This window comes from Pteropus alecto, unplaced genomic scaffold (genome assembly GCF_000325575.1).
Source record: "Pteropus alecto unplaced genomic scaffold, ASM32557v1 scaffold3, whole genome shotgun sequence".
NCBI classification, from domain to species: Eukaryota; Metazoa; Chordata; class Mammalia; order Chiroptera; family Pteropodidae; genus Pteropus; species Pteropus alecto.
In genome coordinates this window covers 38,103,177-38,115,962 of record NW_006442484.1, presented here as the reverse complement: position 1 = coordinate 38,115,962, position 12,786 = coordinate 38,103,177, and the positions used below count along the sequence as shown (strand labels likewise).

At 38.1% G+C, this 12,786-nt stretch overlaps 1 protein-coding gene across 1 annotated transcript in view; it reads right to left on the bottom strand.

The window, feature by feature from the left end:
• Nucleotides 1-622: 622 nt before the first annotated feature.
• CSRNP3 (cysteine and serine rich nuclear protein 3) overlaps nt 623-12,786 on the bottom strand; it is a 61,376-nt gene continuing 49,212 nt past the window's right edge. The window contains exons 3-5 of the mRNA XM_006921147.2: nt 3,780-4,076; nt 1,536-1,930; nt 623-1,283 (exon numbers count right to left, since the gene is read on the bottom strand). Coding sequence (XP_006921209.1) covers nt 623-1,283; nt 1,536-1,930; nt 3,780-4,076 — 1,353 coding nt within the window. The remainder of the gene's footprint in view (nt 1,284-1,535; nt 1,931-3,779; nt 4,077-12,786) is intronic.

Genomic DNA, 12,786 nt, shown 5'->3' with positions numbered 1-12,786 from the left:
GTATTTGCAAATATGACCAGTCATGATCATAAAAACGTGAATGGATTCCAGATGCAATCCATGTGGGCATGCTCGGTGGTGCTAACTATGCATCTTCAGCTTAAAAGAACATGCTGCTGTTCATTTTCATCAAAACATGACTTCTAACTACCATAAATAAAATACACATGGAACGATTAAATCTTTTTCTTACAGTAATTACTTTTACATTAAAAAGTCACCATCATCTTCAGATATATCGAAAAGTAGGACTCTAAATCTTATTATTTCCCAGTCTTAGTTAACAATCTTGCACAGGCCCGATAATCCAAAACTTGGAGCTCTGATCTACACAGCTTGGCAGGTTTCACAGTTTGACAGGTAGGCAATTGTGAGATATGCTTTTTTAAAATTAGCGTTTTCTATCAAAACAGTCTGAAATCTTTTAAAATCCTCATAGAGACTGTATTTGTGCAACGCCACAGTCACGCAGCTAGAAGGGAGAAAACAAAATACAGTCTGGAAGATTCCCTACAGTCCAAGTTTTCTTGGTCCTCAGTTTAAACAACCATGAGCCCAGGAAATCCAATTAAATACAGTGCTTTAAATAGGAGAAGAATAGATCCTAGAATAACTTAAGCTACTAGACAGGGACGGTCTCGACCACGGGTGATTTGATGCACTCTTCGTGCAATCTGCTCTTTTCTGCAAGGCTCAAAGAATTTTCAGTAGGATGCTCCGAAATGTGACTGTCACCATTCAATGCAGAGACGAATCCTTCCTGGGAGGGACCTTTCAAGTATGAGTGAAATTCCATTTGAGGATGACTGGCCCTATGTTCGGGATATAAGCTACTGCAGGGCACACTAGGGTCATTTTCCGAAGACGAGCAGCACACGATGACAGAGGGGTTGGCGGCTGGGTAGTGGGAGGTGCCGTAGGCCTCTTCTGCTTGCCGGGCGTAGTCAACGAATTGCTCAGGGGTCATGGTGTAAGGCACCAGCGAGAGGGCACCGTTCTTCACAGGATCTCTTTCAGAATAGTTCTCAGGGATCTGGTTGGGAGTCCCTGGAATGTGGCTGTCTATTTGGTAATACAGAGTCGAAGAGTTGGCATAAAAAGAAGCGTTTTTCGCGTGGCTTTCGTGGACGGCGGTGCCATCTGAATAACAAAGGACGGAAGGAAGAGGGACGACCTCGGCGTGGGGACCCAAACCTTCCACGAAACTGTCCCCTTTCTCGTCATCGTCGTCGTCGTCCTCCTCCTCTTCCTCCTCCTCCTCATCTGACTCACTAGGTGCCAAGCTCTGCGTGCTGGAATCGGTGACTCCGCTGCAGAAGCTGCTCCCATCTTCCTCCTCCTCCTCTTCTGCCTCACTAGGCGCCAACCTCTGCGTGCTGGAATCGGTGACTCCGCTGCAGAAGCTGCTCCCATCTTCCTCCTCCTCCTCTTCTGCCTCACTAGGCGCCAACCTCTGCGTGCTGGAATCGGTGACTCCGCTGCAGAAGCTGCTCCCATCTTCCTCCTCCTCCTCTTCTGCCTCACTAGGCGCCAACCTCTGCGTGCTGGAATCGGTGACTCCGCTGCAGAAGCTGCTCCCATCTTCCTCCTCCTCCTCTTCCTCTTCCTCCTCCTCGCCTTGGCAATCTAACTCCTCGGCGGACTGCAGGTGCAGCACTGCAGCCTGGGGGTCGGATTCAATCTCAAAATTGTCTGCGATCGAATATTCTACCGAGTGCGCGACCGGGCCCATGGAACTGCTGTGAGCGCTTATCTCCCCATGGCAGCCGTTCAGTGTGGGGATCTGCTGCTCTCGGTTTTTCTCCAGTTCCAGTTTCATGATTGTGTGCAAAAAGTGAGTCCGGACACGGATGGGATTAAATTCAATTCTACCTGCTGTGTTACTACATCCTTCTTTAGTGCAGCCACATGGGAAAGACATTCGATCCACCTTGGAAGGGAGAACACAGATTAGCTTCATGAAACTTACAAAACCACACAAAAATCCAGTACCTTTAAACAACCCCTTGGAATCTGGGATTACTTTATCCCACTCATGCCAGAACAAATGACTATCAAACTGTAAACAGAAATGAAAAGGGAAAGTGAAAGCTTTTTAAAACATAAGGCTCAACCTAGTTTTAAAACCTATATTCAAAACAGTTACAGCATTATACTAAAAATATGGTGTATATTTTCAGCTCGTCAACCCTTCCCATACTTTCTTTACCTCCTCCTTCATTTTCTTTTCCCCCTTCTCTCCATCCCATTGATTTTGCTCCCTTTTTTTCAATGCTTCTGTCTATTCCTCAAGTTCCCTTTCTTTTTGATGCATGCCCAATTTTAAACAAACTTACTGCCCTTACTGCCACCTGTTATTTTTAATCTAAATTATGACATTCCCCATACTAGCCATACCCCTTTTTGCTTTGCTTATTATAAAATGAACTTCTCTGCCCAAGATGTTCAGGTTGACACAACTTAATAAACTTCTCTAAGAAAGAGAATGCTCATTTAATCGATATCCTAAAATTATTTGAGTGATTGGATTCTGTAGATAGAGCGATGGGGTTCAGCAAGTGTCATTGGACTGAGCCCTTGACTCAGGTGATATATGGAATTCTGGGCAGTCCAAGGGTACTCCTAAGATATTTGCTAATAGTCTCAGTCTTCACCAATTAACCTGCATGCAGACCAGGCAACCAGAAAGAACTTGCCTGTTGGCCGCCTTATCCAAGTGCGGGGAATTTTGTATGCCACAGAGGAAAAGAAAGACTCTAGCACAATCATCCTGGTCCCAATAAAAAGTAGTAGCATATGTAAGATCCAGAATCCAGAGCTGTCTTCTTACTTGTGAATCCCTTTTCTATGGATCTAACTGTTCAGATAATGAGAACCATCCTCTCCTTCTGCCTGTGTGAGGGACTCTCCTTATTGAAAAAGTCAAGTTTCTGCTTAGAATAATGATGCCTAATTAGTCATGGAGCACCAATAATATTATAGATGGATGGGGCCCTGAGAATCATTTAGTCCAGGGGTCGGTAAGCTTTTTTTGGTAAAGGGCCAGAGGGTAAATATTTCAGACTTTGTGGGTCATACGGCCTCTATGGAAACTACTCATCCCTGCTGTTGAAGCGTGAAAGCAATCGTAGACAACACAGGAACAAACAAGGAGCAAATGAAAACATCACTGTGCTTCTGTAAAACTTCATTTACAAAAACAGATGACGGGCCAGATTTGGCCGATGAGTTAAGAGTTTCCCCACCCCTGATGTAGTTCAGCTCTTTCATTTGAGACGGGAAAACTGAGCCCAGGAAGTTTACCTCACTTGCCAATTTCACATAGCTGGCAAAAAAGCAGAGCCAGGAGAAGAACTCAGTTTTCCTATGTCCCAGTCTAATCTAGTAATTTTTCCACTAACCCATACTACCTCTAACCAATCACTTGATACTCCATGGATGGACAGAAAATACAAACTCAAATGTTAGGCATGTCATGATCTGCCTGAATGCTTGTAAAAAGCCAAAATAAGCTAGTGTAATAGATGAATCCAAGAAGAAATAATGTCGATTGACTCAGCTGCAGCTTAGGTTGCCTTTCACATTATATCTTATATGTATGAGTGTATTATGTATACTCATAAACGTCCTTGAATGAGTACTTCTCTTTTCTTGAATCGTGTGTCTTGCCTTGCCCAAAGTTGTCTTCTACATGTGGGAGACTTCATTGCGTGTAACACGACTGCCTGTTTAGGTGGATAATGTCTTGTCTTTGGATTCCCTGAAACTGAAATCCTTACCTGACACTTGATGCCTGCCAAGCTGCAGGTACATGTTTCTGGATCACAGAACACACGGCAGTCGCAGCCACAGTCCTCTCGTGATAGGCGGATGGCTCGCAGCTCATGCTTTTCTTCCACGTCAATCTTTTTCACTCCAGAGGCCCGCAGCAGTGCTCTCCGTTTTTTTGTTGGCAGGGGTTGTAGAAAGAAGTACTCATCTACCTCTGTGTTGTCTAAATCAATATCATCATCAGAAATGTCGTCCACTGTGAGAGTGCTAGCTTCTTCAGATTCCACTGTGCCATTCTTAGTCATCTAGAAATGCAAGGCATCAGAGAAGAGACTTAGCCTGGGCGGAGTCTAAAATCTTTACTTTTGTACTTGGTAAGAACAAAACTATTACATAATATCATGTCCTGATTATCAACAAGCATTTCTGGGTCGAATCATTTCCATTTATTTGTCTCTTTAGAGAAGTCACAAGGAGGAAAATGAAGGCATCAAAATGATAGGCTTTTAAATGTACCAATAACAGAAGATCGTTAATTAGGTCCTTTAACCTCCTAATGTTAGGAGCTAGAGTTGTTAGAGCTTTTAGCCAGTGCAATGTGAAAAAGACCAAAGGTTACAGATGCCCATCAGTGAAAGCTATCTTTAGACTTAGTTCATGATGGGCAGCTCTGATGTTGGAATAAATGTGTCCTTGTTCAGAGATGATAGCATCTTAGTGGAAGCCATTGCCACCAAATCAGCAAACATGTTGTCCTTGAAATAACCACCCTGCCTTTTGGACTCCAGCAAAACCATGTACTAGGAAATAAAGTTGTGCTGCACTGTGCTATTGATTGAGATTACAAACATGGTCACCCTACAGAAAATTCCAAGAATGAGGGTTTGGTATGAAGCAATCAGTCAGGGTAGTGTGCTCTCAGCAGTGCTGGTAGGCCCTCGTTGATGGGCAACTGGAACAATAAACTCAGCTCTCAAAGGAGTTCACATGAACCTGTATCCAAAGCAATACCTTCTGCATAATAGCTCATGTGGACAATTATGTCTCATATACCCACAACTATTGTGCTTCTATTTATATCTCTTTTCTAAATTAATTTCATCCATCAGTAAACATTGAATCACTATTTCACTTCTTACTGTTATGCCACTACATATGTTTCCTTCATAAAAAAGCATTTAGAAAGAGATGTTTTCTCTGAATCTAAGCAAGAAATGTATTCTGAGAAGCAGCACAGGAGCAAATGCAGAAATACCGTAAGGGATTATTCAAAGAAGTTCTGAATAAAGAAGCTCTTTTGATCTCCTAATTTTTGAACTAATTCATAAACTTCACTAATTATAGTTATTATCATGATTTTTTAAACCTTAACAACAGCTCAGTCACCACACAGTAAAATACTCCAATGACATCAGATATCACTTTCCCACCTTCATAGGGAAAAGTCCAACATTTATATAAGAATAATTATTATTGATCCAAAATTCTAGACTGGACAACTCTGAATGTATTGAAAAACAAATAGAACACTGGCTTTTCCCTCAAGTACAGGAAATAACACAGTAGCAAGTGTATATTAAAATGTATTCCAAAGAGTTTCTGAAATGCATTTTCAAAAGCTAATGAATTATATCTTTTTGAATATTTCAGAGTTTAAATCTGTGCTCTTGCAAAGATGAATATTCCCTTGTATTGAGTTTTGTTTCTTGGTATGATCTGCAATTTATCTCCTTCATTGGCATTTCTTTATAAAGGTATTGGTTAAGCTGTTTTTGAGTTTCTGTGGTATCCATTACTAGGATGTATCCATTACTTTGATTGGTTGCTGTTATTTTTGTTGTTGTTGTTAATTCTTATTTGCAAACAGAAGCATCTTTATATCTGTAAAGATCTGATTTTCTAAGGAAATCAAGTGTGTAATTGCTTAACATCTACTCAATTCTATGTGAGAGGTAAAGCTGCATTAACAAACTGGAAGGGTTATCTCTCCCACCTTGTCACCTCTGTGGCATTTAGATTTATTTTCATTAATTTTTGGCTTGCCTATGTGAAACTTCATCAAGCTTCTGACTCCACAGCACATGTTGAACACCCAGGACTTGGTCAGCATGATTCATTCCAATACTTCCATCCTACTTAATCTCCATGTTCTATAACATTTATGCTCCCTTGTGTAACCAGCAACATCATAAAAACAACAAAAACTCCATTTGATATCAACAGAGTTTGTTTTTTTAAAAAGAATAATGGTTGCTATTATATAATACATGAACTCTAAGAGTCAACAAAAAAAATAAGATTTTAGCAAATATTTAAAAACATGAAAGATTTTAAGACAACGTGAATGCCAAATGACACCTAAGAATTTTTAAAAATCTGTATCTCAAATAATGTATAGATGGTTCTTATCCCAAATACAAGTGCCCTTCAAAATTAAATCTGCATCTCTTATTCTCACATACTTAAATTACAATACATAATTTTATTTCAAAATAAAAAATTCAATTAAGAACTTAAAGGTCCTTCACACAGAGCTGCATGCTGTTTTCATTCTTGTTCAAGAACCCACAGGGGTCCTAACTTAGCTTTTCAAAATCTCACATCACAAAATCTAGTGATGTGGCAAGGTTTTCTCCTCACTGCTTCAATATCACTTCCGTCATTTCTAATACAAATTGGAAATATTCTAGCTCATCCTGGTCAATTGGCTTATCTCCCCCTCTGGACAGGTTCCATTTTGGAATGTAACCTGTGAGAAATATTATTCTCTGCTGTCCCCTTGGAAATCCTTCCCCAGTCCTCTCCTCCAGTCTATGAACATTTGCTCCTTTAAAACCCAGGCCAAACCTACTGAGTTTAAATGCTCTTTAAAAACAGTATATCAAATCAAATCAAATGTTCATATATATATACTTATACATTGCACGATGATTACCACTGTAGCAAAACATCATATAATTACCATTTCTTTTTGGGTGCTGAGAACATTTAAGATCTCCTTTACAACTTTCAAGATATAATATAGTATTGTTACCATGCTGTACATTATTAGATCTCCAGGATTTATTCATCATACAGACTAAAAGTTTGTTCTTTTGACCAACATCTTCCCATCCCTGCCCCTGCCTCTGGTAACCACCATCCCATCCTCTGTTTATATGAGTTCTGCTTTTTTAGATGCCTCACATAAGGGAGATGCTACAATATTTGTCATTCTCTGTCTGATTTATTACACTTAGTGTAATGCCCTCAAGGTCCATCCATGTCCCAAATGACAAGATAGTTAGTCTTCATTCTTATGGCTGAATAATATTCCATTTTGTGTGTGTATTACATTATTTTTCTGTTGACATGAGTGTTGCCTTTAAACGTCTCTTCCCTACCTCAAAATAGATTCATTGAATTTTCAGACTTCCTCAGATGCAGCCTCTGAGACTCTAACATGAAATTAAGCACAATGTGTTTAAAAAATCTGTTCCTAAAATAAATGTATACAGAGTAACCAGCACATTCAAAGGAATGCTCTTTTGAGATAGATACCTTAGAAAGCAATCTGGCACTTAGCACTTAGGTCACTTCTAATTCAGTGTTTTTTCAACCAAATAACGCTGCCTTCCCAAGAGCTCAAAGAATGCTGGTTTAATGAGACCATCAGATAATCTTGGCCCGCAAACTTGCTTTTGTTTCTGTGTACATGTGTGTATTGAGAAAAAGAAAGGTTGGAGGTGGGGTTGAAAGAGAGGTGAGAGAAACAGATATGACATGAAATGTTAATAACAGTTTGGAATCTGTGCGCCAGGCACTGCTCTAAGCACTTTACCTGCATTAACGCATTTAGTACGACAAAAATATCATGAAATACCTATTATCGAATCCATTTAACTGATGAGGAAACTGAGGCATAGGAATGCTAAATAACTTGCCCAAGATTACAAGTGAGAGTGTGCCCTAAGTCACAACAATGATATCAGGCTCTACAGCATGTGCTCTTAACTGCTATGATAATTACATATATAAATTTCTATATTGTTTTCTATATTGAATATATATTGATTAGTCTCTTGTGTTTATTTTATATTAGGCACTAGGTGTATCAGTGCACAAGTTTTGATCTCAAGAGATTGGAATAAAAGGATGAGGAATCTAGTAATTCAATCAAGTTCATAAAGATTTCCTAGCTGAGAGTGAACAAGGCACTTGAGAGGATATAGAAAGGGCACCTAGAGGTGGGGCTCACGGTAGGATGAGGAGAATAGACTTTTACATGTAAGCTTAACTCTGAATATGGAGTAGCAGTTAGATGAACAAGTGGAGGCAGAAGGTATTAGTTTCAAAGGCCCCAGATGAGTCACAGCATCCATTGGCCTAAAAATTGCCCAGATGACTGGACTTGGATGAGATCCCTTCCTGTTTTGGTCCATAAGCAAAGAACAAAAAGCAAATAAAGAGTAGGCCATTAGAGGGCAGCTTCTCTGTTCCTTGTAGGTGGATAAGTAATGACAACTCATGACTTATTTAATAATCTTTATCTTATTATATATTTAGAGTCAACATATTATATATTTATCCTATATATTTATCCTATATATGTATACATATATTGTATTGGAAGGATCTCAAGGTCAAGGGCTCTGATGTGTGTGTGTGTGTGTGTGTGTGTGTGCGCTTGCTTTGTTCCAATGACAATATTTAAGATGGGCCTTGGTTCTTGAGCCACTGCGTAAATTTGTCCAGACTCACCCTACAAATGAAACAAACTGTAACTTTTTTTTTTAAAAGACAGAATCAAAACATCTTAATTTTGTAAATCTCTCTGAAATGTACTGATAAGTATGAGTAAACAGTTTCCAAAGCCCAATGGAGTAAAAACCCTTGCCTATTTAAATACACTTGAGGGATGGGACACAATACTGTCAGAATCCATGAATGACTCAGACTGCTCTGGGTCAAGTAAAAGTGGAAAAAATCAGCTTTCGATCTTTTTTTTAAATCATGTAGTGAATGAATTCCACTACAAATTTCACTGAGATATAATTTTTGGTGAATTAAGTGCCTGAAGAAATGCAAATGACTATGGAGAGGGAAACGATACTGAAAATGCGAATTAACTAAAATGCCAGAAACAAAACAAGACAAAAATCCACACACGCACACACAAAAAAACAAAACACATTTGCAGCAGTTAAAAGGTATTCTTAGTAATGACATCTCCTTGTTATTATAAAGTTATTAACACACGTAAAAATGATTGTGGAAATAAGAATGTGAAAAATAATTCAATTTCACAAACACTAATTACTGTCTACCATAATGACGATGATATTGAGAATGACCCAAGATGCCATACAGTGAAAACCAGGCACTGAACTTTCCATAGATTACCTCACCTGATTTTCAAACAATTTTATAAAGTATTTTTTTTTTTTATAGTTGAGAAAACTGGAGTTTTTAGAAGATAATTTGCCAAAGTCTGGCTGCATAGTTAATTAGTGATTGTGCTGAGACTAGAACTAGTTCTACTTGACTCCAAATTTTGAGCCAGGCTTGCAAGACCAGTTTGGAGTAAAAAGGCTTAGAAAAACTGTAGAGAAGAAAAAGATATGGTTGGAGCCAACTCCAAGAGCTGATCTTAGTGTTGCAGAGCAGGAGACTTAGAGAGCGGTACAAGCTTCCTTAGAATTAGTTCATTCAGAAATGAAAATTATGATTCGGACACAAAGAAAAAGCTCAGAAAGAAGACAGGAAACAAGGTGAAGATACGACCACGTCCCCAGTTAGCATTTCCTTTGGGTGCTTATTTCGTGGACCTGTGGAGGTGGCCATTCTAACAGAGATGCCATAAGAAGCTGATCCAAGTGACAGCTACCACTGTTAAACTAATGTGTTACTTTTGATTTTCTTAGCTGCCTTTTAACTCATATGCTCTGACCTGCATTTAATCAGCATAGTATGCTCCCTAATTTTGCAATAATATATTAGTTTTGGTGATTGATTTCATGTATATCTTCCCCATTATAATGTGAACATATTGAGAACAGAGACCACATCTGTCTTGCTCACCACTATATCATCCCCAGCACCTTGTTAATTGCAGTTCCATAATACTAGATAATAGTCTAAAAGAAATTATTTAAACAGATGGTCTCCGTACATGCAAAAGAGAGCAGCGACTGTTAGACTATTGCTTAGGCTCACTAGAAAGAATGTCCATTTGTTAAATTAAAGTCCATGCAGAACCTTAAGATGTAAAAGATAAAAGTGAGATAAAAGCTAAAAGTGAGGTAAAAGCTGTTTTGTCGGCTTATAAGAATTTTAACAACCTGAATTTTCAGTGAATCTTTGGCTTACATTTTACCACAAAAGTTACCAGAAAAAATAATATCAACATATAAGACATAAACTTTTCATACATTCCTTTATTCTCATTTCTGGTTTAGACAAACAGTGCCTTTTTTAGTAGTGGTTAGTAAGCCAAATAAATCTAACAGTGTGCTGCTAAATATTTAACAACTGGATCTCTGGGGGAAAAAAAAAAAGGTTCTAATTTGTTGTGTTTGTCAAAGCCCATGGTTTAAATATTCCTATCGTGGCCAATTTTAAGCTACCATTGAGAAGAGATGTGCACAATTCGCTTTAGTGAATATCTTCTGCTAGCTGGCTTCAGTACACCACTGGATGCACCTCACATTTTAATCAGGAGAATCAGTTCAATTGATTCCTCATGAACTAGAAGATCAGTGTATATTATACGAGAAGAATGTAAAGATTTGATTACATATGCTCAATTGTTCTATTTAAATGAAAATTTGAGCAACATTTTGAAAGAACATATTCTTAAATGTATTTGCATTTGCCCAAGGCTGAAGCCCAGTCTCTTGGTCTCCATCACTTTGGTTAAATATATTTTCTTTATAATTGTCAAAACAGGTCGTGCATATGACATGGCAAGTATTGGGGATCTCAAAGCTTTCCATTTGGTGTTGGGGCAGGCCTCCATTCAGGGATGCATTCTCAAAGCACTGGCAGTAAGTATTCTCTCAACTAATCTCTATGGTGTCTAACAGAGAAGTTCTGTAGAATAAGAGGCATTCTTATTGACCAGTAGACTTCGATCCACCTAATAAACAACTACTTCGACCAGTAGACTTCGACCCACCTAATAAACAACTCTAATATGAGCAAATAGTTAAAAACATATCCAAAAATTTAGAAACTATAGGTTTGTGATAATAGCCTGTGTCAACCAGCTCTCACAAACCCCTATCCCTTATACCTCTTAGGGCATTTAGGATGTTTATCTGGAGGTTAGTTAAATCATAGGACTGTCGAAAGGATACAAGAGGCAGGGGTAGAGGCGAAGGTGGAGAATTATGTTTCATGAGAGTCACTAAATAAATAAAGCACAGTAAAATATCTAAGATTTGGAGTGAAGAAGATTTAGATAGAGATTTTTTAAAGTTTGCTGATTAAAGGAAGAGTTACCATCTGTCAACTCTTTTTATGAGGAAAGCGATCAAACGACTAAACATTCTTCAAGGAACACGTGGCCGAGAAATTGAGAAAAGTTATAACCCTGGAAAACCATAGGAGATGGTACTAAAGTTGAGATAGCCTTGATTTCAGAAAGGAGAGGAAGAGCAATTCAGGTTGAAAAAACATCAAGAGAGGCCAAAGTTGTGAAAGCTAAATTAAATGTCCTAGAACTAGGCAGTGGAATCCAGTAAGATATAACCCAGAGGCAATTGGGATGTCAAGGCTCTTTGGAACATACAAATGCCTGCCTAATGCATTTTACAGATACATGTGAAATGGGAATAAAGGCTAATGTAATTGTTCAACAACATGGTGCAGATGATGAAATCTAAGCACTTAATTTGGAAAAGAGTATGGTATTAAGATGACTACATTGATTACTGTGAAGGGTATGACATGTTTAAATGGGCTTGACAGAGAAAAAGAACTGTGCTCCATAATTTAAAAATCCAAAGCTAGTTATTTCTTCTAGGAACATGTATTTTATTCAGTCAGCTTTCTCTATTATTTGATTTTAGACAATATTTGGAACACCAATGCCACAAACAAAAAAGACACACTTGAACTCCCAAAGTAGAATTGGATTTGTTCTACAAATCTATTTGTATATATTAATGTATCTTATCTCATAATTTGATTGAGATGAATTACTAAATAAGAAGCAATTTTTACAATAAAAAACCAAATTTCTATTCTTATTTTGTTTCCAAAATATTTATTATAAGGAAACATCAAGAAGCGCGGATATTTCTTTTTACTAATCTTTCAGTATTAAGGCCCCATTGTATACATGAGTTCTCTATTTGGAACCTAAAGAGACATTCTGAAAAGACAGAGTCACAGTGGAAAGTGAAACTTCTCCTTATTGTATTGGGGCTGTTGGTTCTCAAATAAGTAGAAGGTTCCAAGTCCAATGAGTTTCTTGTGGTGTTTTACCTGGTCTCCATAGAGAGGACTTTGCAAAGTGTTTATCTTATCATATGCTGTCTTCTCTCTCCTTAATCAAGAGGCAGTTCACTTCCTGTCAGAAAGGACCACCTCCCAGCAAAACCAAAGTGGCAAAGTTTGTTTTTAACAAGTCTGCTTTCCTGTTTGGACCTTCCTGCTGCCCCAGTGCAAATAATAAATCAATTTAGCTACATTTGTTTTACTACTCCAAGGTATTTTCATTTCAAAACAAATGTTATATTAAAAGTAAAATTTAAAGTATCAGAGCGAAATTCTTGGATTGCTAATTTTAGATTTTGGATAGCTAAATCTTAGACCAGTATAGTCAATGATATTTTAAAACATAAATGTTAATGTTCTGGAGGAATTAGAATGAAAATATATAATATTTTCCTTCATTAATTCTCCTCAGATTTATTGTTGTTGTTGTTTAGCAAACTGGTCCACATTACTGTGATCTTTTATTAGGTTCATGTGGCATGTGTTTCTCAGTTTCTGAATACTTTTAGTATACTGAGGCTAAGGTCAAATCAT